This window comes from Drosophila simulans, chromosome 3L (genome assembly GCF_016746395.2).
Source record: "Drosophila simulans strain w501 chromosome 3L, Prin_Dsim_3.1, whole genome shotgun sequence".
In the NCBI taxonomy this organism is placed as follows: Eukaryota; Metazoa; Arthropoda; class Insecta; order Diptera; family Drosophilidae; genus Drosophila; species Drosophila simulans.
In genome coordinates, this window is record NC_052522.2 from 1,521,239 (window position 1) to 1,544,484 (window position 23,246).

General features: G+C 46.8%; 6 protein-coding genes across 12 annotated transcripts; 4 read left to right on the top strand and 2 right to left on the bottom strand.

The window, feature by feature from the left end:
- The first annotated feature begins 490 nt into the window (after window positions 1–490).
- On the top strand, window positions 491–2,091 carry LOC6736357 (choline-phosphate cytidylyltransferase A). Its single transcript, XM_002083197.4, has 3 exons — window positions 491–752; window positions 819–1,142; window positions 1,207–2,091. Exons 1-3 carry the CDS (start codon window positions 639–641, stop codon window positions 1,912–1,914), a joined length of 1,146 nt encoding a protein of 381 aa, XP_002083233.1. The 5' UTR covers window positions 491–638; the 3' UTR covers window positions 1,915–2,091.
- LOC6736358 (RING finger protein 10) lies at window positions 2,080–4,642 on the bottom strand. The gene is made up of 4 exons (XM_002083198.4): window positions 4,507–4,642; window positions 2,990–4,432; window positions 2,781–2,935; window positions 2,080–2,723 (listed from the first exon to the last, which is right to left on the bottom strand). Exons 1-4 carry the CDS (start codon window positions 4,598–4,600, stop codon window positions 2,289–2,291), a joined length of 2,127 nt encoding a protein of 708 aa, XP_002083234.1. The 5' UTR covers window positions 4,601–4,642; the 3' UTR covers window positions 2,080–2,288.
- Window positions 4,643–5,233: 591 nt separating this feature from the next.
- LOC6736359 (peroxisome biogenesis factor 10) lies at window positions 5,234–6,609 on the top strand. Its single transcript, XM_002083199.4, has 2 exons — window positions 5,234–5,823; window positions 5,878–6,609. Exons 1-2 carry the CDS (start codon window positions 5,551–5,553, stop codon window positions 6,502–6,504), a joined length of 900 nt encoding a protein of 299 aa, XP_002083235.1. The 5' UTR covers window positions 5,234–5,550; the 3' UTR covers window positions 6,505–6,609.
- Window positions 6,610–6,794: 185 nt separating this feature from the next.
- Window positions 6,795–15,436, bottom strand: LOC6736360. Of its 4 annotated transcripts, XM_016170482.3 has the most exons (4): window positions 15,180–15,436; window positions 14,960–15,072; window positions 10,707–11,021; window positions 6,795–9,739 (listed from the first exon to the last, which is right to left on the bottom strand). In XM_016170482.3, the coding sequence occupies exons 3-4, from the start codon at window positions 10,847–10,849 to the stop codon at window positions 6,922–6,924; spliced, it is 2,961 nt and encodes a 986-aa protein (XP_016029852.1). In that variant the 5' UTR covers window positions 10,850–11,021; window positions 14,960–15,072; window positions 15,180–15,436; the 3' UTR covers window positions 6,795–6,921. The 4 variants fall into 4 exon arrangements, with proteins under 4 accessions (XP_016029852.1, XP_016029849.1, XP_039150045.1 ...); XM_016170479.3 differs by lacking the exon at window positions 14,960–15,072 and having other exon boundaries at window positions 15,180–15,435; XM_039294111.1 differs by lacking the exon at window positions 15,180–15,436 and having other exon boundaries at window positions 14,960–15,173.
- On the top strand, window positions 11,870–14,519 carry LOC27206269 (B-cell CLL/lymphoma 9 protein). Its single transcript, XM_016170631.3, has 2 exons — window positions 11,870–12,315; window positions 12,902–14,519. The coding sequence occupies exons 1-2, from the start codon at window positions 12,301–12,303 to the stop codon at window positions 14,252–14,254; spliced, it is 1,368 nt and encodes a 455-aa protein (XP_016029853.2). The 5' UTR covers window positions 11,870–12,300; the 3' UTR covers window positions 14,255–14,519.
- Window positions 15,437–15,904: 468 nt separating the features above from the next.
- LOC6736362 (transmembrane protein 184B) lies at window positions 15,905–23,108 on the top strand. Of its 4 annotated transcripts, none has more exons than XM_016170633.3 (8): window positions 15,905–16,295; window positions 18,733–18,985; window positions 19,039–19,204; window positions 19,270–19,528; window positions 19,719–20,058; window positions 20,320–20,394; window positions 20,454–20,538; window positions 21,748–23,108. In XM_016170633.3, exons 2-8 carry the CDS (start codon window positions 18,734–18,736, stop codon window positions 22,029–22,031), a joined length of 1,461 nt encoding a protein of 486 aa, XP_016029855.1. In that variant the 5' UTR covers window positions 15,905–16,295; window position 18,733; the 3' UTR covers window positions 22,032–23,108. The 4 variants fall into 4 exon arrangements, with proteins under 4 accessions (XP_016029855.1, XP_039150053.1, XP_016029856.1 ...); XM_039294119.2 differs by having other exon boundaries at window positions 15,905–16,292; window positions 18,731–18,985; XM_016170634.3 differs by lacking the exon at window positions 21,748–23,108 and adding an exon at window positions 20,767–21,496 and having other exon boundaries at window positions 15,906–16,295.
- The last annotated feature ends 138 nt before the right edge of the window (window positions 23,109–23,246 follow it).

Genomic DNA, 23,246 nt, shown 5'->3' on the forward strand with positions numbered 1-23,246 from the left:
GTGAATCAGTTTGCTATCCCATACGTTTATCCAGCAATTGCGCATCCGATTCAGCGGCCATCCATGGCACTGGTGGAATTCTTGAGCGCCAGCCACCGATGATGATGAAACCGTTTGCCTTGATTGGACACCCATTCCCTCGCAATTAGCTGCCCATTCACCGGCTGGAAGCGGTTCACTGATTTGTTTAATGGCGCTGCGGTTTATATGTAGATGCGCCCATCGCCTGATCGAATCGGCGGACCCGTGCCAAGTCAGGCGACCGACCCGCTGCTTCCTATTTGCTTGCGCCTCAATTTGCGGCAATTGAAGATGAGCGATGAATCCGAGCCAGAGGCTTGGGCCTGAGACTGCGACGGCGACTAGAGCCGCCTCCAAGTCGTGTGCCTCGCCAGCCGCTGGACTCAATTGTATTGATTCGCCACCAGTTGCCGCCAATTTATTCTGATCGCAGCTAGTGCGCAGTTGGGGGCATCTCTCGCTCAAAGTCTCGGACTCAATCCCCGACAGAGTAGGCCTAGAGGGTTATGCCGGTTCCGTCTCAATTTATGTAATCAGTCGTCCGGACGAAATCCCCTTGAGCGGACCACTAGTGCTGTACTTAGTTGTGTATACTCGTACATATATTTTTATAAGCAATGGACAGAATGCCGGAAGAGGACGACGTATCCCCAGTGTCGACGGCTCCTGCCACGCCGTCTCCGCCGCCGGAGTTTAAGATGCTACCGCTTATTATGGACTTTGAGGATTTTGTAAGGCTACTCCAAAGAGGAAAAAGAGTTGCCACATACTAATCCCTCTTCCCCAAACTCATCCAGAGCATTTGCCAGCCTGCGCCTTTCTCGTACGATGACAAGGCCATGCTGGAGCTCGAGCGATGCGACTACACACAGAGGATCACCTATCATATGGCCAGAGCTGGGAAGACGACGCGCAGGGTGCGGGTCTACGCAGATGGCATATATGATCTGTTCCACCAGGGCCATGCCCGCCAACTGATGCAGGCCAAGAATGTGTTTCCCAACGTCTATCTCATCGTGGGCGTGTGCAATGATGAGCTGACCCTCAGGATGAAGGGACGCACGGTCATGAATGGATTCGAGCGCTACGAGGGAGTGCGTCACTGCCGCTACGTGGATGAGGTAAGTGTTCAATGAAACCAATCAAATGTTTCTATACACTCGTGGATCCATTCGTTATCACAAGATCGTTCCGAATGCTCCGTGGACGCTAAATGAGGAGTTCATCGAGGAGCACAAGATCGACTTTGTAGCCCACGATGACATACCCTATGGAGCTGGCGGAGTCAACGACATATATGCTCCACTCAAAGCGAAGGGAATGTTCGTGGCCACGGAGCGCACTGAGGGCGTGTCCACGTCGGACATTGTGGCCCGAATCGTGAAGGACTACGACGTATATGTGCGCAGGAACCTGGCCAGAGGCTACTCAGCCAAGGAGCTCAACGTCTCCTTTCTCTCCGAGAAGAAATTCCGTCTGCAGAACAAGATGGACGAGCTGAAGACACGAGGCAAGCGGGAGCTGACCAAAGTCAAGGTTGACATCATCACCAAGTGGGAGGAGAAGTCGCGCGAGTTCATTGATGCCTTCCTGCTCCTGTTCGGCAGGGAGCGGCTTAACACCTTCTGGAACGAGTCCAAGGGCCGAATCATTCAGGCCCTCAGCCCACCAGGCAGTCCGAATGGCTCCGTAAACGGTGACGATCCAGACGCAACAGACGATCCAGACTCTGAGGATGAGTACATGGAGCTGCCACCAGACTACGGATCCGCTAGTTGCGGATCCCTTACTCGAAAACTAAAGCGCCCTGATAAGGTGAATGCCTCAGCAAACCTCAGTTACTCGGAGCAACCAGAACATAGGGATGTCGTAAACGAGCGACGCAGCGACTAAAGACGAATTAGGTCCCTTCCTATCAATTAAAACGTTAATAAATTTGTTTGTAGTTTAATGGAACAGCGCAATAGGCACTTTTATACCTATTTAAAAGAGCTACCAGAAAAAGTGTGCGCTAAATTGTGAATATTCCTTTTGGCAGGAAAGTAAAAAAGGCGTTTATTTCATATTGTAGTTGCTGCTTTTATTGGTTATCTTATGTGTATTGTGAATATATGTTTGGTTAAATTATAGATTAGCTGAATGATTTTCCAAATCCTCTTCAATGAAAGAACAATCGTATTTGTTATTTAAAATAACGTTGAAATATTCGCATAAAAACAAAAATACAATAAATCTTGTAACTTCATAAGCGATCATCATCTAGCTCTTCATGGAGCTCTGTTCATGCCCGTGGCGAACAGGGGAACCATCTTCTTTCCCTTGGCCTTCTTTTGCTTCTTGGATTCCGCAGGAGCTGCTCCATTCGATTTAGCTGCTCCTACCTTTTGCTTTTTCTGGTCCAAGGCTCCAACTAAAAGTTCTCCCAGACCCCAGTGGCCCACAGATCGCTGCTCAAGGTCCTCATCACTGGTTCTTGTGACCATGACAGCCCGTGGCGGCGGTGGAGCTGAACGGCCCCAAGCGCCCACCTGAATATCCAATGATGGGCCAGCTCCTCCAGGAGAATTACTTCCAATGGTGGGCCACAACTCCTGCTTGGGACTGCCCAAAGTGACGCTGGAGTAGCGGGAACCGTGGTCCTGGTTGCTGATGTTCACGGGCACAGAACCACTGGGAGCGGGCAAAGCCTCCTCGAAACCGCACTTTAGATTAAATCACATATTAATAATTGACACTAACGGCAGGCATTGCTAACTCACAGTGGGAAACTCATGGGAGGAGCTTAGGTCAAGGTTAGCTGCACTGGCAATAAGTTTGCCCATCTGGCGGTCATTTATCTCGTTGATGTGCTGCTCTCGTTTGCGCTCCTCGCGATCCCGACGCTGTCGCTCCTTCTTACGATGAAGAATGTCCTCTGCGGAAAAAATACATATTTGCCTTATGCTGTAAATGGACCTAGTGGACTTACCCTTAAAGAGCTTGAGTATTCCTCCAGAGACCACTGGCGGCTGCAGTTCGACTTCCACAACCGAAAACTGACAAGTCAAAGGCAAGTGCCCAAGACAAGTGAACTTGCGTCGATGCTCCTCATCCATGGAGTGCTGTTCCATCTGCACGATTTGGGCTTCGATGAGTAGCGGACCCAAGTCCAAGGTGCCGTAGCAAGCCTGAAGCATCTTCACGTTCAAGGGATGCAAGTAAATATTCTGTCCGTCGTTTGACTGGTAGAAATAATAGTATTTATTATGGTTGCTCGAGTAGCTAAGGCTGCTAGATGCCTCTCCCGACGAGATGGAGGCATCGTCTGACTTCTCAATATCAATCTTGGTCTCGGTTTCTAGGCAAAGTACAGGTGCCGTCTCGTCTTCATCCTCTCTGGGATCTGGTTTCTCGAGTCCCAACTTCTCGCCACGCTCCTGAAGCATCACCAGCGCTTGCTGGATAAACACATCTTCGGGGCAGGAGGTATCCGATTCGGCTAGCAGTTCGCAACGCTCCCTCTCGATGATGGCGGCCACATCCATCCGCTTCGCTATTAGAAACTTCGAGTAGTGTTTAGCCTCTTCACCAGCGGACACAAAGGGGAAACGTTCAATTGTTTCGCCCAATCCTGCAACATGCTTTTCAATGTACATTGAGCCCTTGCGGCGCCGCATCAACTGGAAGGTAATCTTCTCGCCCACTTGCAAGTCCCTCAGCTGTTCGATGGTGCAGCTCTTCAGATCTCCCGCGTGGATGGCGTCATAGCAGATCGGGCACTTGCGCCAGGTTTTGTCGCTCAGCGAAAGATAGTGCAGCAAGCAAGGCCAACAGTAGGCGTGTCCGCATCTGGTGAGCTTGGCAGCCACAGGCGGGTACAGGCAGATGGGGCACTGCAACTCCTCAGTGGTCTGTATGTTGATCTGCTCGATGTAGCTCCAATCGATGAGTGCATCCGGCGAGCCATTAACCTGAGCCTTTGCCCCCGATCTAATGACGAACTGAAAGTTGGCCTGCAGGAACTGCTCCTTGTTGTAGCGCTGCTTTCGGCCACTCAAGCCGTGGTGTTGCTGGGCCTGATGGTGATGTCCTCGCTCCAGTTCCCTGGGCACGCAGTGGAAGTTGAGCAGATGGTTCAGATTCTGCTTCTTGCTGCCCTGTGTATACACAGAGTTCAGTTCATGGTCAAAGTCACCGCTACGTGAGTAGCCGGTGGCGGAGTAGGCTAGTCGGGAGCTGCCTGAAGCCCCGTCCTGGCCACGGGGTGAAGGGAAATCGTAACCCCCTCCAAACCCGCGAGCCTTCGGACGCTTGTCCACATTGGGACGTAGCTTCGCTGGCTGCTGTGGCTGTTGTTGCTGATCGTTGCGCGGTGTGGGAACCTGATTCCTTCGACGGCTGTGTCTCTGCTTGTTGCTGTTGGTATGTAACTCTGCGGAGGAGAAGGTTGCACCTATATTAAAACCTTTTCGGGATACAAAAATAATAGGAGAATGGAGCACCCACCACTGGACTTCCTTTGCGATTCAGCAGACGAGGACTTGCCATGATGAGAGGACTGAGACTGCTTCTTGCTGCTGCTGCTGTTGTTGCTGTCCATCGTTGTGGATACTAGAGGTGCACTTGTCTTGGGGAGGGGTAATAGTATGGGTGCTGGAGAGCTGCCAGTGGGCGGCTAATTGCGTCTTGCCTAGGTCTCCACACGGAGTGCGCTGAGCAAAGTATTCTCGTTGCGGATTCATGTTTACTGAGCCATGATTATCCAACGGGTACGACTAGAAATAGTACTTGCGTAATATTTCCAAAAAATCGAATGCGGCTTTTGCGAGTAACTGCAGTTAAATTCGAGGCGAAAGTACTTTTTAAGTACTTGGACTTGCGGCTCGATTCTTCTTCTCTTTCTCTAGCACTGGTTTTGTTGTTCTGTTAGTCTGAGGGCCGTAGTATTAGTAGCTGTAATCGTATTGGTGGCTGAAAAGGTGTGACGTCTGCGCTAACTGCTCTTTGCGGGTCCAAAACGGAATCTTTCCGACAATTTCCTCTTGCCAATTGCACACACACTGCCGACACACGGTCTCTGCTATCGTGGGGTTTCGATTTGACGTCTCGAAATCAACGAATTTTGATGGGAAAACCAAATATCCTTTGGTCAGGGAGAAAAAGCATCCGCGATGCCCTATAGAAAATGGCTGACTGTAAGTGTTCGAAAGTGCCTCGCAGAGAGCTGTTGGTGTGCCTTGGAATGTTCGTGACTCGTCAGAGAGAACTATCGCACAAAGTAATTATATATAATTATGTCTCATTGGACATTCAAATAATATCAAGAGAAATACTTTTTTAAATTAAATACTTCGCTTAATACGTTTAAAGTGACCGAAGCTGTGCTCTGTAAAATGTGCTGTCACAAGCTGCATTACCGTTCTTCCTAGAAAGTGTCATCTCAATTAGCCAAAAGTAATTTTGTGAAAGTGATTTTGTTATCTGGGCCGCACTTTGATCGGCCTTTGAATAAGATATGTTAGAATCAACATTGCAGTAACCCCCATCGACATGGACTTTCGGAACGCCCGGGCCCGGCAGCCGGAGATCGTGAGATCCGTGCAGAAGGATGCACGGTACACCAACGAGCTGGCCGAAGACTTGTCCGATGTCTTGCGCCTCACCGGTCCCCGGAACTGGATAAAGTACAACCAGATGTGCAGGCTGTTGGCAGAGCTCAGTTACCACGGATTCGCCTCGGCCAATAACCTTCAGACCCTCGGCGAGGAGTACACGGGGATAATACAGGTGGACGGAAACTACAAGCAGATTCCCAGCAGATTGGTAAGTAAAGAATCTTCGAAAAGAAAACATTTGTAAACGTCGCGCATCTTCTAGTTACAACTGATTGCCATTGTCCTGGAGTTTGGAGGCGACTCCCTGTTTCAACGATTGATGCAAAAACTGGATACCTACGTGGCCAACAATGAAGAGATTCGACCCGAGGTCAAGCCGCAGCTAAAGAAGATTATTCAGAAGCTCAGGCAGTCTTCCAGCTACGTAAAGGCACTGCACAAGTCTTTATTCTACTTGGATGCCAGCAAGTACCAGCTGTCCAAGCGCACCACAGGCATCAACTACGTACTAATCCGCCACTGGCTGCAGCCGGAATTCTCGCTGTACGGCTACAAGATACTGGGCGTAATCACTTTCCTGCAGGTCTCCGTTTCCTTGGCCATTAGTGGATGGGATGCCTGGCGAGAGCACAAGCGCCAGCAGCTAGAATCAATAAAGCAGGCTGGAAAGAAGTTCCTGCAACGATCTTCGAGTGCAAAAGACTTAGATCCAAACACCCCACAGTGCATCCTTTGCCTGGAGCCACGTTCCAACAGCAGTTTGACTCCATGCGGCCACATATTTTGCTGGAGCTGTCTGCTCGAGTGGCTGGAGGAGCGGGATGAGTGCCCCTTGTGCCGGGAGTCGCTGAAAAAGTCACAAGTGATATTACTGCAAAACTATGCCTAAGATTGGATTAAGATTGCCCCTGACCTTTTATATTCATGTTATAGGAAGTATTTTTGAGTCTATGTAATATATTTTATTCATATAAATGAAACAAGTTTTATTTAATTACTCACGCTTTGTAATATCAAAAAAATATATAAATTTTCAAATTTAAATTACGTGAAGTCTTAAAAAGACTAATGAAAGGATGCACAGAAACAAAATATAATGATACATCGTTGATGTCGTTGATGTTTATAATAGTTTCCCAAACAATCGCTCGCTGGGTTTTGCATGCTTAAACGCATTTCTTACACGGTTTATTCGATTTATTTGAACAAGTTTATGTACATGCTGCTTATCTATATAATATTTTTGGTGTCTGGCTTAAAATTATCTATTTACATTATACAATTATTTGGGTTCTAGGCCCATTACCTAGATGATATCCAGGTAGACAGTGCGGTTGAATATCTGCTTCTTGCGACGCGATTCGTAGGCGGACCTTGCCTCCGAAGGGGACTCGAAGGCGACGCGAGTGTCGCCGGTGGGCTTGCCTTCATCATTGAAACGCCTTATGATGTCATCAGGACTGAGCTTGTAGTCGCTGAAGAAGCGCATGATGTCCTTTAGCTCCGCCTTGAAAGGGACATTACGCATAGCCACCACGCATCCTGGCCGATTGAACTTGTCCGGGATTATGGATGTGGGAACGGGCACCGGAGAGGTTGGCTTGACTTGACTCTGATTGTTGGGCGAGAGGGAGCTGCTGCTCAGAGGAGGATCTGGTCGAGCGAAGGGGTTGAAGTGCTGTTTTACGGGTGCGCTTGAGCTAGAGCTGCTGTTGTCCTCCCTTTCCAGGGATAGCGGTCGATCCTGCTGTTGCGATGGCTGATCCTGCGGCTTATCAAAGCGGCTGGGTCCTCGACGACGAGATGGCTGCGCGATGGCTTTATTTCCACCTGAGACGTCATTCGCATTGTTAGTTTCGGCTTTCCTCGGACCATTTCCTCCCGGCAGATAATCCATAAAGGGCTTTTTCATCCTATCAGCGATTTCCTGAGGCGTGATGGCCACCACTCGCAGTCCCCTTCCTCGAAAGCGTCTATTGTGGAACTCCCTGATGGCCAGTTTGCAACTGGCAGGATCACTGAACTCCACAATAAACTCGCCGGAGCTCTGGTTGCGTTCATTGAAAAGCTGTTCGATATGCTCAATGCGTAGCTGCTCGAGGGAAAACAGTTCACCCAGATCATTGGCTCTCGTGGCGTACTCGCAGTTGTAAACACGAACGAAGACATCCTCTTGGCGGGGTCGCTGGATGACCCCAGCGCCTCCATTATCATTTGGATAGTTGGGACCGTTCCCATTGGAATTACCGTTATAGTTATAATTGTTATTCATATTGAAGGGAAAGTTATTGATACCGTTTTGCTGGGGCGGCGGCATGTGGAAGGGCATGTTGCCACCGTTGACAAAGGGAGCCATCATGTTGGGACTCATGTTGGAATTAAAACTGGGTCCCATGTTCATCTGCTGCTGCTGCTGATCCTCCGCCTGGCGTCTCCTGGGATCCGCGGCGAATCTGCTGGCCTGGATCTGCTCATTCTCCTGCTGCTGCTGCATCTGACGTCTTTGCTGATCTTTTAGGAGCTCTTCCCGCTGATCGGCTTCCTCCTTCAGCAGCTGCTCATTGGCTCTTCGTTGCTTCTCCTTGGCATTCTGCATGTCCTCCTCGCTGCTGGATTTCACCCTCAGCTGGCGGAACCCTATATAGTGCTTGCTGGTATCCTGCAGGGCGGAGTCGGCTTCAGCTTCTCTGGCAAAAAGGACAAAGGCGACGGACTCTCGTCGATTTTTCGGACTGGGGCTCAGTAGGATGTCCACAACGGTGTAGCTGGCGGAGAACATTTTCATGATATCTTGCTCAGTGGTGGTCTGTGGCAGATCCTCTATATAGAGGACATTGGTAACGGGTCTAGCCATGGGAATAGCTGCTCCACCGCCCCGTTCACCCTTCTCAACGCCATTATTGCCGTGACTCCTGCTGCCGTCCTGCCCCTGGCGACTAGCACGCTCCTCCGCCAGCTCGAACTCATCGTCGCCCACGGGAACAATCTGAACTAGGCGATCCCGAAACATTGTGTTATTCCGCTGCACTGCCTTTTGGGCACTGGACACCCGAGAGAACTCCACGTAGGCCACTCCGGTGCGACTGCCGTTCACCATCATGATCTTGATGCCATTGTGCGGAATGTACAAGCCCTGGAAGTACTTGCGAATATCGCTGTACGACGTGTTCTGGCACATGCCACTCATCCGAATGTAGCAGGTGTCCGCCACAACCTGGGGCGTGCTGCCTCCGCCCGGAGAGCCACCCATGGTGGGCGACACTTTGGCCGCTGTCTGTTGCTGCTGGAGTAGCATCTGCTGCTGCTGGAAGAGCTGCGGGTACATCTGGGCATAGGGATTTACGCTGGCAAAGGCAATGGGCTCGCTCTCGGATTTCGCAGGCTGCGCTGGAGCTGCACTGCTGCTGGCCACCTGCTGCAAAGCGGCCAGTAGCTGCACACTGGTGGCACTTGGTTCGAGATTGTAGTTGTTGGTCACATTGGTGGTGGTCGCACTAGTGGTGTAGCTCTGTAGAGAGGGTATGAGCTGTGGCAGATTCAGGTTCAAGCCCATGTTGAGACCCAGCCCCACAGCTGGCAACTGATTCGGAGGTGGTTGCGCCCATGGAGATGGCAGTGCACCTCCGCCGGCAACCACTTTCAGCTCCCTTTCCTGGCTTTTATCCAACCGGTCGGAGCGACGTTTGCGACCTCGTTCCCGCTCCCGTTGACGATCGCGATCTCGCTCCCGCTCCCTATCGCTATCATCGGAACTGGAGGATCTGCTGCGACTGCGGCTACCTGTGACATCAGAGAGCGTGATCCCCGCCTGCTGTTGGTAGGTCAGAAAAGAGGGCACCGTCCCTGTGGCCACAGCCTTGCCTTGAACTTGGCCCAAAAAGCTGTTTAGGCCCCCAATAATCGGAGGCAGTGGCGCAGCTGGACCAGCCGCCTTGGCCACCGAAACGGGAACCACGACGGGCATGGGAACTGGAACCGATACTGGCGCTGGAGCGGAGGCCGCTTTCCGAGCAGTCTCAATAACCTTTTGCATCTCTGCCCGCGAGGAGAGCAGCAGGCGCACCTGGATCTCCATCAGTTTCTCGCGATCCTTCAGCATTGCGCAACGGGCATCCTCGTCGGTGCTATTGGTTTGTAGAAATTGGGGAAAAATCAAAGGCGAAAAATCAGGAGTGTTACATAATAAGGGGGTGGGCAATATCCCGAGCACTTTTCAAGAGTTCGGCGTGTTTAATGGCCCCATTTGTCATCAGCCAGCACTTTAGGCAGTCAAAATAATAGCACTGTGATATGTTATCTGCATCATCCACGTTCCTGCTGGAACCATTCTTGATTTGCCATAACATGAACCTAGGATCACAGACCCCTTGCATTTTATTCCATTTCAAAAGCTGGCACTCAATTCTCCCGATAAAATCTATTTAAAACTAACAACTAATTCAAAATCATCAGCAAATTCCTAATAAAAGCACAAAGGTTAAAGGATTTTTAAGAATTTTAAATGAATCTTGACTTTACACAGCCCGCTAAATATAATACAAAGAGCAAAACTAACTAAATCGTTTCGATTTGAAACCTTTTTCCATTCTGAAGTTACGACAGTCCCGTTATAATTCGAAAATATTTCAGTTGCATATACTTTGCCGTACTTACTTCGATTACATCCAATGCCAAACATATATGTATTTAAAAAAAATTATCCACCAAAAATAGTAACATTTTCGGGTTTTGCCGCTTACTGAATTCAAATTTCGATATTTCATAGGGTTTTGAGATATGCATTCTGGAATACTCTTTATGAAATCCGAGTGATAAAATGGGCCATGACTAGCCCGATGACATAACTAAATGGAATGGAATACCTGAGTGGCTTGTTATTAGCGCTGATATTACCTGTTTCAGTCCATTAAACCATGAGCAATGCAAGTATTTTCTTGTGACCATTCTTAGTGCTATTACTTTGACCGCCACATTGGGCACATGCAAGTTAGGAGCGACTCTGGAGAGGCTCAGGCCCCGACCCAACTCCAGGTCGGCTGGAGCTCCAAGATTGCTAGGGGTTTACTTATAGATCAGATTGTGGCTAACTACCTGAAAGCGATGAAAGCGTCGCCCATCTCGCCGCCGATTATGTGGACACCGCCCTCGGGAATTGAGAGGCCCGAGAAGAAGTTTCGAATGTCGCGGGCATTTGCCGTCCACGGCAAGTTTTGTAACCGAATAATCACACTCATCTTGATCAATCAATTGCTTTGCTTTGATTACTTATTTATTTCGTTTCTAGTACAGACTGTCTTCACTTGCGCTCCACTTCCATTGACTGGTCGCTGGCTCCTCCGTTGGACATCAGACGCTTATCGACCTGATACTGATGATACTGATGCCGCTGAGCGTGGATTCTTGAATCTGTAACGATAATCGCATACTTATGGAGGATTTACCAACAAAATGAAATGTCTTAAAATAAAGATTTCAGCTCAGTTTAAGGAACAAAAGAGAAGACACCGCTGCAATCTATTATAGGTGTATGAATATATCACCTAACATTCATTGTATACCCTTCAGTTAACCTTCCAATAAAGGATTATCAGCGGATTACACAAGTTTCAACCAAAATCTTACAGAATCTAGATTAAACAATGACTTGATGAAATTGATACCCTGTAGGTGCCAGGCCACATCATAAACTTATCAACCATCTCCACATGCAATGGCAAAGTTTCAATTCTGTATTTCCTACATCACTACTTTCCAACTTGCTTGGGGGAAATGCTGTGCTCTGCTCCTGATTAAATCTCGAGTTGATCGCTCGGTTGCACACACATTAGGCCCACAACTTCATGGATTCGCATGGCAGTTTCTCATGACAAACTGTGAGGCTGGCCAAGACAAGCGTGCGTTTTGGTATTGCGTAAGACGACCAGTTTGCAGCCAGCTAGGAGGAGCTGCTCTCCCTAGCCTCCTAACCAGAATTAAGGTCTAAATGAGATGTCTGACTTGCCGGGGCAGCTGGTGACCTTCGCACATGATCTTACCAAGGACAGGAGGCATTGGGTAGAATAGCAAACTATAAGCTGTGTGGGTAGCAGCAGCCACCCCCAGGAGCTGCCACATGCTCCACGATCATTAGCCAGATTCAATTTCCTCATTAGTCGCACTCAATTATGTGCCGACGAGACGGCTCCGCGTCCACTGGAGGATGAGGGATCAATAGTTCGGGGCTGGGGCCTGGGGGCTGGCGGGAGGATCGGCGGCAACTGCTTTCCCAAAACAGTAGTGGCTGGAGAAAACTCGTTGATCGTTTTGGACGTAATGGGAAAGCTATTATGCAGCTTTAATTCAATCGGCGCTGCTAGTTGTGTGCTCTGAGCTAATGCGATTGGCTCGTTGTCGGATTGTTTGTATCTCGGTGTCAAAGACTTTAGATATCCAGAGCCGGGGAGCTACAGGAAACCCAAACCGAAACTCCACTCCTTCCGCCTGGCTATATAAAAAGCATTGTTGCCATCTCGGCCGGCAGTAGGAAATTCGAATTGACCGCGTTACCGTCACCGTCACCGTCTCCTCCGCCGCAGTCGGCCGTCATTGATCCTCGTCACAACTATCATCGCATCGCATTGCTCACTTCATCGTTAAACGATCGGATCATTTGATTGATCGATCGCATGTGCGAAGGATTACAGCGATGAGAAGCTCGACAGTGAGTGATCGATGTGCATGGGATTATTACCCTTAAAAGTGTGCCATGAACAGAAGTAGTGATTTGGCAGTGATTTCGAGCATATCCTTGGACTACTTGCTAATCGATCGATTATACATAACTGGGTTTTTAACAACACGTTTGATTCACAAGAGCAACTTACTGTTCGATTTCTGATCGGGTCTTCACTTGAACCAAACAATCTTCATCTCTTACTTATCCATGACCAATAGACTTTGCTTGCAGTGCCATCCAGTTGAAATACGAGATTCAATCTTTATTACTGCTGATTTATTCCAAACTCTGTTTATAACACATATATAAGAATAACATGCAGACCACCACTGCAATACACAATTTAAAACTGGATTATTTCCTTGGATTGAATCGCTTGATTAACTTACCAACATCACTCGATTAGAGATCTAAATAGGCGTGCCTTAGATTAGTATTAGATTAAAACCCCAATCACAAAATAATCCCTTATTAAATTATTCAAGATGATAACAGCTTGTTTCCCCAAAACTTGGATTCAAAAACGAAAAAGCAAATGAAGAGAATTATAACTGAAAACCAAATTTCCCAGATTGCCCGCTTTCACACAATGGCCGCGTTGGGCCTTCTGCTGCTGGTGGGCGTGCACGGAGCCACGATAATCAGCATCAAGTACCCGGAGAAGCCCGCCGTGGAGCCGCAGCCGGCCAAGAGGGACCTCAGCCTGAGCTACGCAGCCACCAACATCGACTCCAAGGAGGGGACCCGCGTGAAGACCATCACGGTGATCAAGAATGTGGGAGGCATTTCGGCGCCCGAAGAAGCTGCAGCCCTGGGATCCTCCATCACCACCAGCCACAACCACAAGCAGCAGCCGAAACTGATCATTGATCCCAGTCTGCACAAGAGCGAGGAGTGGGCAAGTGCTTTCCGAGACAACTTTGACTCCTACGGAGCACTGCCCGATGTGCCCGACATAGATGACCTATTCGAGTTTGTCAATCGCAAGAAGCCCGAGGGTGAGAAGAAACAGGAGGAGGTGCCCAGCCAGAAGGAGGAAAGAGTGCCGAAGGAGTTGCAAAAGCCGGCGGAGGAGGCCACCACCAAGAAAGCCGGAGCCAGTGAGCAAAGCGAGGGCGGGATCGTACCCAGTGGCAACATCGATAGCGACGAGGCCGTGGTCGAGAAGATAAAGGGCGATGCCGAACTGCTGCCGCACATTAAGCAGGCCAACATCCTGCGCCTCCAGGCCGCCCACGCCCAAGCCCGCTCGGGTGTACGAACCAAGGAGTCGCTGATCGCCGTCAACTACTCCACGCCCATGCATCAGGTGAGCCAGTACTTCGACAACTATGTCCAGGCGGTGCCAAATGGCTACGACTACCCAAAGCCCTGTGGCGTGCAGCCTGGCAACAGTATCCAAGTGACCACGCCCTCGGGCCGCACCTACGACATCCCGCAGAGCAACAGCAGTGGCACTGGTGGTGGCAACCACCCGTACTTGGCTCCGGAGCTCACAAAGAGGACGCAGATTCCGCCGATCACAGTGCAGCCTCCGGTGCAACAGCAGCAGCCTCAGCCTCCCAATTACTCCTCCGTGAACTCGATTGTGCCGCCTATAGTGCAACCGCAGCCTCAGGGCAATGCAAATCTTCCACAGCAGCCGCAACAGCCTCCGGTGGTGTCTCCTCCCAACGGAGGTATCCTGCCGCCTCTGGGAACGGGCGGTATCTCCACCAGCCAGCGTCCCTATGTGGCGCCCAGGCTGCGAAACAACGGCCTGGGCATCAGCAGGGCGCCCAGCACTCCGGGCCCGATTCAGATTCCCGGGCAACCTGGCCTCGTGGGTAACAATCCACAGCAGACCCCGAACTTCCGCACGGGCATTTTTGGCGGTGGCTCAAATCGTCCCAACACGCTGCGATCGCGTGGTCTAAAGTATTGAAAACTTAAACTAAGTGTACACTCGAAATTATAGTTCTTAGAGGGAGATTACAATCAAAATTGCCAATCGATGCCATCATTATTGCGGCATTTATCCATATATCATTTATAATTATAGAAATATATTTTTAAAATTGTTTGATAGCCTTAAAGTTATGTACCAATATGAAATAGTGGTATGTTTTCCGATCAAACAGCTATTAAGACTATTTAATGGTAAGCGCTATAAAACCCGATTGATATGTTGCCTTGGCAATGCTAAACAAGTCCGTTGTTGTTTTATTTTCTGCATTTTATTAGCATGCTTGTTAATGAGAGATCTTTCGGTTCCTGAGTAATCCTGTCTAAATGGGTACAGGTAGTCTAACCTAGCTAAGCAATTCCAACTTTCAAGAAAGATTTGGTATCGGACTACCTATGTGTTTCGGTTTAAAGCCGATTCAGGTATGTTCGCTAATACAGGTATTTACTACTACCAAGAGGAAGATACTTAATTTGTGTGTATAAGTGGCACTGTATTTTTACCCCGCGGAAATATATTTATATAATGGCTTTCATCTTGAAATGGAATCTGGAACGGGGCTGCTAGTAGAACCGAGGCTAGACTGTACCCGAAGCGTAAAATATGAATTGCACACCGAAACGAAACATAGCGCAAAGAGGAATCTGCGAGTCGTTAAGCACCAATCAATACTGTTTAACATACTTTTGGGTAATTGTTTTAACCGATTTTCACTGTTTCCAGCAGTTTCTTGGTTTTTCTTCTTGCTCCCGTGCAGTGTTGTTGTTGCTGCTTCGAAGTCGTTGATGTTGAAGCATCTCCACGGGAAGAAGCAGAAGCGAAACGAACGAAGAGGAGAAGCGGAGGGGGCGGTGTCGCTGTTTTAAGTACGAGTACTGAATTTATTCAATGAACTTTTACTCACCATGAAAACCATTCAAAACTCCACTTATTCTGGACCACCAATGCACAAAAACAGTTGGGTTTGTTTTGGCTCAATTGCTATATATTTATTTTGATTATTCCTGCTGCTGATCGGGCTGAAAAGTATATATTTTCCTGGCGACACAAAAAGTGAAATGCTGTTTTGTAATTCCTACGTTTGCGATGGTGACAGAAAACAACATGGCTGACTGGAAAAGTGTGACCTGTAGTCGTGCAACAAAAAAAAACACTCCGAAGACCACGGGCACCCTGTGCGCAAAATATAAGGGGGCTTCTGAAATGCGATTTAGTTGAATGTTAAAAAACCATTCTAATTGATAAGTTACTATATGCTGTATATTCAACACATTAAAATAACCAAACTTTTACATTTATTATCCTTTTAAATTTAAAATAATCCATGGTAAATGTTGATCTTGCAAGGTTGTGCTGGAGTATTGAACAATTTCCGCATTAACGAGTCTTAAATGTGCAAGTGCTACAAAATATTTTTATAATTTGTTTACATTTTTCCCTGTTAATTAAATTGGTACTGCTAATTTATGTTGTTATATCATATTAGTTTAACTTGCTTATGTTTTAACAGCGCAGCTGTTAGGATGCGGATGATGCGCAGTGTAAACACTTGTGGTATTTATTTAGCAAACGGAAAGAAAATACTTACGCAGCACTCCCACGCAAATACAGCAAAACATATGTTTCGGTATTTTTTATGTATTGGCACGCAGATTTCAGCGCTTAGTGTAGTTAGGTCACACACCAACACTATTCGTGCGTAGTTTTCATTTATTTTGCTCCGCTTTCCTTCGCTGTTTTCACACCCACGATTCGCGAAAAAAACACCCAGGAATTGTGTCCAAACATTGGCAAACATTTTGTGTACCCCCGCGGGCATAAATCAATTGATCTAGGCCATTCTCTTAGCCCCAAATAAGAGCGACGACGTCAGTGGGCGACGCGACTGGCGTCAGGTGAAAAAAACGAAAGAAAAACGGATTGGGATTCGAAAATCTATATAAAACGGGTGCAGCGAAATTAAACGGAATTTGCAACTGTGAAAACGCTTGAAAGCGTGGAGAGTTGCATTTGAAAAAAGGTAATTAGCGTACCAATTAAAAAAGGAATCGTTCGGTTTGTGCGTGCAGGTTTGTGCATGTGTGTGTGTTTGTGTAAAAGTTGTTTTCCCTGAAATGGCAGGTTGTGGATTACCCGATTCGATGACGAAATAATTGAGCTCGTTTTTAGTGTTTTCGTTGTTGTCAATGTACTTTTGCATTGATAAGCAAGGTGTTAGTGTACGTGTGTGTGTGTGAGTGGAAGAGCAATGAAGATAAGCTCGAGTCTTCTTCTTTCTCCACTCTCCAAAAGGTCGTTTCGCATATGGTTTATTGACGCTGCATATGTTTTTGTTTTTGCCTGAAATTCAATTTACCACTGAAGCCCCACAGCAAGGCTTCCGACCTCCCACACACCCTGCTCCATAATTAGCAACTTACCGCGCCTCCTTTTCCCCCACAATCATCGCAATATGGCTTTTACTCGTCTCTTGCCACCTTTGGAGACTCTTCTTCGCTTGGAGACTTTTGCTTGGCCAATTTCTGTGTATCTCCGCCAGCAGCAACTTGTTGTTGCTTCTTCTTTGTGCAGCTGATTGTGTTTCGCTTAGCCTTCTCTCACTCTTCCTCTTCCCTTCTTTTGGCCATTTACTTCTGGCTTTCGGTGTCGCCGAGATTCGTAAGCAAATTTCAAGCGTTTAACATTTAACGCTTTGCGTTTTGCTCACAAATTCGAGTTCAACAATGCGAGTATTATTAACTTTTGCACGAGTTCGTGACTCATTCGTTATCACTAACGTGATTTTTATTCCCCTAATGGGAAACTCTTGTCAGCACAACTGGAATACTCACAATATACAATAAGTATTCAAAACATCCGAAACGTTTTTATATTTGAATTCCCTTTCTGGAGTTAAAATGCCTCTATAATCCCAAAATATCCCATTTGTTAAAACTTAATCATATAAAAAGGCGTATACAACACCTTTTTTTGTTAAGTTTATTAGGTTTTTCGTGTTTCCCAAGCCTTTTGTGGTGAGTCAGTTGCGAGCTATCTTGTACTTGATGTTATAACTTAAAAATGAAGACACTCCTTTAAACTAAGTTTTTATTTTTTTTAATGGTGTTGAATAAATAATATCGGAATTTACCATGAGCAATACCCTTTTTTCCCACTGTTCGGCAAGGAACTTTGACATTTCATTTTACTTCCTGTTTGTCATTTGCGATATTTTCAATTCTATTTCACTTCGATTTGTAGGTTTTGCCTTTTTTGGAATATAAGAGTAAGTTGTAAATTCCACGCAAGATTTTAATCTGTATTCAACATAATTCTGTATTTTCCCCCCTTTTTCCCCGAATGCTTATCGCATTTCTTGGCCCCCATAGTCCACTTGAACTGCCATATGTTTCCGTTCCACCAGAACTTTCAGTTTATTTGTATACTTCCCGACTGAATCCATTGCACTTTCGGTTATTTTTGTACGCTTAATAGCATCGCTCCTCGAAAAGCTCCCCATTCGAGATTATTTTAAATAAATTTCACTCAAATGGACTCGTTGGATAAGCAGATGCACCCCACAGAACCACCACTGGCTCAAGATCTTTCAAATATGTACTTCATTCTGCTTGCTTTGCACTCGCCTATTGATTGGTTGGCATTCCCAGGCGGGTGAAATCGATATGGAGCAGTTGGAAGTGACCCTGAGACAAGGTGGAAGTGGGTGTGGAGGTGGCCATAACTTTCCTTGGCTGCGCCAGAGTCCATTATTAATATTGGATTGCGTGATGATCTAATGCGCGCGCCTCTGTCCCTCTGCTCCCAAAATCCCACCACCCCCTTTCACCACCGGCCGCCCGCCGCCAACTCTTTTGTTTGTTTTTGTTTCTGCTGCCGCTCCACATTCCCCACTTTGCTTCTTGCTGACCCAAATCCGTCCAAACATTGTTGCAGTGCTGTCACAAATTTTGGGGCAACATGGAAAAGATTCATAGAACACATTGAATTTATAAAGCTAAGAACATTTTCAACACCAGCTCTTTAACTTCATAATAAACCTTAAAAATCCATATTACCGAGCAATAAAAACACACAGATATTAATGCACATACATATGGATGTTTATTCAAAATCATAATTATTCAATGACTATTATTCAACATCTGCACATGACTGATTCACAATTTCTGACCAAGCGTGTTGTTTAAACTTTATATAAGTGCGAATAATTCGAAAGCATTCAAAATATGGAAATACAAAGAAATATTTCACTAATGATTATGAGTTAGCAGCTTGAATAAATCAGGTGTAACTATAATATAGCCAAAAGCCCAGCACAGCGGTGCTGAAAATGTCGTAAACATTTTGCCTGCCTAGCTGTCTGTGCTGAGCACTTCAACTGGCCGCACAATAGCTCCTGAACCTAGCCCAGTTACACCCACGCTCATCCGTCTTCCTCGTTCTGGATTACATTGCAGCATGAGCACAACCGCCGCCAGTCTCATCGAGGCGGCTCTAAATGCCAGTAGTGGAAACGCCACGGCTACGACTGCGGGATCGCTTGAGGCTACAGGGAAGCCCAACTACGTGGTGCAGGTGAAGAACACTCCGATGAGCACGCCGCTGGACCCGCTGCTCCACGTGGGCGATGGCATCTTCCTGCAGACAAAGACCGCCCAGGTCCTAGCTGGGGTGTGCGTCTGGGCCGCCCTCTTCATCACCTGTCAACAGGTGAGTTAAGGCGACATTGGTCTGAGTTGTGTACTAATGGATTTCTTTGGCAGATCTACCAGCACCTGCGCTGGTACACGAATCCGCAGGAGCAGCGCTGGATCGTGCGCATCCTGTTCATCGTGCCCATCTATGCCACCTACTCCTGGATCAGTCTGCTCTTCTTCAACTCGGACAACGTTTACATCTACTTCTTTACGGTGCGCGACTGCTACGAAGGTTCGACTATCTCATTTGGAATGATTTCTGCCCATCGACTAATCGCTAACCCCATTCCCACGCAGCCTTTGTCATCTACAACTTCTTGTCGCTGTGCTATGAGTACCTGGGCGGCGAGGGCAACATTATGTCGGAGATTCGCGGCAAGCCCATCAAGACCTCGTGCCTGTATGGCACCTGCTGTCTGAAGGGCAAGACATACACGATTGGCTTCCTGCGCTTCTGCAAGCAGGCCACTCTGCAGTTCTGCCTGGTCAAGCCGCTGGTGGCCTTCATCATCATCTTTCTGCAGGCATTTGGCCACTACCACGATGGCGATTGGAGGTAATGTTGTTTATCTTTAATGACCCGCGTTATTGCATCTTAAATGGTGGCATAAAAACAACGAGCATGTGCAATAAACTGTTGTGATCTATACCAACTGCAGTAAATCTGTAAATAAGTACCTCTTTGCAATAGAGACGACTTATAGGTACATGTCATTCCCACTAACATCTCCTTATCTACATTGCAGTGCTGATGGCGGTTACATTTACATCACGATTATCTACAACATCTCCGTGTCGTTGGCGCTATATGGCCTCTATTTGTTCTACTTCGCCACGCGTGATCTGCTGACTCCGTTCGAGCCCGTGCTGAAGTTCTGCACCATCAAGTCGGTCATCTTCTTGTCCTTCTGGCAGGGCGTGGGTCTGGCCATCCTGGAGAAGGCCAATGTTATCTCGCCCATTGTGGACAGTGCAGGCACTGTCACCGTGGAACCCGGTACCGTCTCCGCCGGATACCAGAACTTCTTCATCTGCATCGAAATGCTGTTCGCCGCCATCGCGCTGCGCTATGCATTCCCCTATCAGGTGAGTTTTGGAATGTCGGAGTGGGCAAGATTTTACGCAGCCATTAACGATTTTTGGTGATTAGATAGTGCTGGCTTGAGTGCTTTTTTGGGTTATTTCGGTGTTTATTAAGCGGCTTTCCTTACACTTGTTAGTTATCTGAATGGTATTCGTGTAATGCTGACTTGGCTAGAAGAATCAGCTAAATCGTTTTAGCGTGTGCTTGCAGTAAAAATAACAATAGTTTGCAACAGATACTTTAATGTTGTATGCTCTTTGTAGGTCTACGCACGCAGCTGCATCAGCGATGGCCACGGACGGTCTGTCACCATGCAGTCCATTTCCAGCAGTCTTAAGGTAAGCTGAGATCTTTCCCTGGGAATTTCCGTATCTAAAACTCCCTCGCTCCTCCGCAGGAAACAATGAATCCCAAGGATATTATGACAGATGCTATACACAACTTCCATCCGCAGTACCAGCAGTACACGCAGTACAGCTCAGGTTGGTTTTTACTCGCTTTCTCGTCTTTTTAGCCCAACTTCTTCTCTTTGTGCTCGTGTCTGTGGCATGTTCGTTCTTTTCATCGAGCCTGCTTAACTTATCTTATCTCTTGTGTTCGTTGCTCTCATTTAATGCATTTCGATGCGTATTTCCATTACTATTTCCATTCCATTATCGTTATGTTTTTCACACTTTTGTTTTTCTTTCTTGTTTTCTTATCTTTTGCAGAAGTAACCTCGGCTCAGCGTTACGAAAAGCTCTAAATCAATGTCAAAAGCAAAACTCCAGCGATGCTCGCTACTAAACACTAATTGCAATCACAATTCCACATTTCCGAGCGGATCGCGATCCGAAAGCGAAGCAAATAAGTGTACTTATAGCCCTAGCCCTAGCTTAATGCCCCAAGTATCCCCCGAAACCCAACTCAGAGAGGAGATACGTACTAGGCCTAGTTACTTACTTACTCACTCCGCAAAACGCTGAAAGCTGAACAGAAATTAACTTAGCCAGTCCATTGAGTTCAGGGCCTTTAGAGTTGCCTCTGCGTCTGTGTTTCTGTATTTCCTACGTTTACACTCTACACCTAAACTTAAGCGTTTTTTAAACAACTTATTTAGACGTTAGCTATGTACGAAACGAACTATAATATTGTACAATATTATGTATTTGTAAACAAAGATTTTATTATACTGTATGCAACAATGGCAGTCGCTGAACAGGATTTCCCATTCAAGCGGTCTTCAAGCTAGATCCCCTCAGCATTTATTTACGTGTTTCCGTTTCGCTCAAAGATACCAAAAACTAAGTTTTTCCATCTTTTATTTTGATTTCCCCTTTTGACCACCTTTTTTGTGATAAGCTCTCGTCGTGCTTCTATTTACTTCTGTTTGTAAATGTTTAAACCAATTGTATAAAATATCTAAAATACTTAGCAATAAATGTACGATAAGCTTGACAACTGTTTGCCTCGCCTCGTTTTCTTCGTTGCATGTTTATTGGCCTATTTCCAACTATATATCATATATCCGTGCCTCGATTAAGATGTTTATCGTAGAATTGCCTAATAACTAACAACTTCAGTAACTTACTTAATCGAGGCATGGTTGTGGCAAGCATGGCATGATCTAATGTTCTTTGTAAACAAGTTAGACCCTCGATCAGTGTGACCCGATACGATTAAGTCCATTCCCTCCAATGAAACCCGCACAGGTGGCAAGAACTCCCGCGGCATTCGCGTCTCCAGCTACGATCCCGACGATCCCAGCTCGGGAGCAGCAGCGGGAGGCATGCAGGCGTCGCAGCCCACCAGCGGGGGATACGATGCGGTGGCCACTGGACCAGGATCTGGCGGCAACGGCGGCAGCAACTGCATGGCCTCAAAGACGCTGGGCAACCAGAGGAAGTTCCAGCCCGGCGGCCAGCGGGTGGCGACCATCAGCCAGAACTACAACGAGAAGACCATGCTGCTGAGCAGCGACGACGAGTACCAGTAGAGGAATGGAGGATCGGGATCGAAGGCCCCACTTATTGTTAACAAAATTGAGTCTTTCGTTCGGATCCGATTCGATTCGTTTCGTTTGGTCTATCCAGTGTGCTGATTCTGTCGCTTGTACAATAATCTTAGGTAGCCTAGCCGAGCAGCATCACGACCTATTGGGCGGAAGATTAAAGATAACGTAATGATATACCCTGTAAAGTGGGGTGTGTGTGGCTGGAGAAGTGTAGTCTATGGATAAGTTCAGCACACTTTTATTTTTTAATGGATGCACCTCTGCTTTAACCAATTGGATGATTTATATAGAGAATTTTGAAGCTTTATCTATAGATTACGCGTGTGTCCAGTGGTCCACCACCCCAATACGACTTAATCTGCGCAAAGGTATTTTGTAATTTTACACCGCATATGTAATTTGATTCGCTTCGATTCCATTTATCTTGTGTCCATTTGTCCGACAATTCAATTGTAAAGCGAACCAAAAAGAAACTGAACAGAAGAAATCAAAACTAGCGAAAACCGAACTGCAAATGCACTTCTTGCGTCTCACGAACCGTCTACAGGCTGCTTCTACAATAAACTGGCGGAAAAGCTGAGGAAAATCTACACACAAATATATTTATAAGCCAAGGCTAATTTTTAAAGCATACTTAACACAATACATAGCTAACCTATAGCGAATTCGTTAGTTGAATGAATGAGACCAGGTCCAGAAACCAGTTTCCAAGTAATAGGACTATTTCCGGGCCCGAAGTGTATAAAAGAATTTTACCCTGTACAGAGAAAGCGAGGTGCTCCAGACCAGTGGCCACCGCCCGAAGTCGGTCGGGAACAGTATTTTGATAACTAGCAAGGCTTCCCATCAAATTACGTGTGTTTCTGGACCAGCGTGGTGACCGGAACCGGAAACAGAGCGTAAGAACCGTAGGAAACGTCAAATTATGTATAATTATCGGGGGCAAAGTGAAGGAAAACCGAGGCAGCAACGTTTTTATGTACATTTTTTCGTTAATAATATGAAATGAGAATAAAGTAAATGTCATAAAGTACTCTAAATCCATTTATGTATATAATATATCCAATGTTTTATTTATGAAAGCACGGGTTTGTAGGTAAGTTAAGGCACTGGCGCATAATTTCTACAAAATGCGTTGGTTTTTCAGAATTGCATTCATTTAAGTAAAATATTTGATTTTTTAATAATTTAAATATT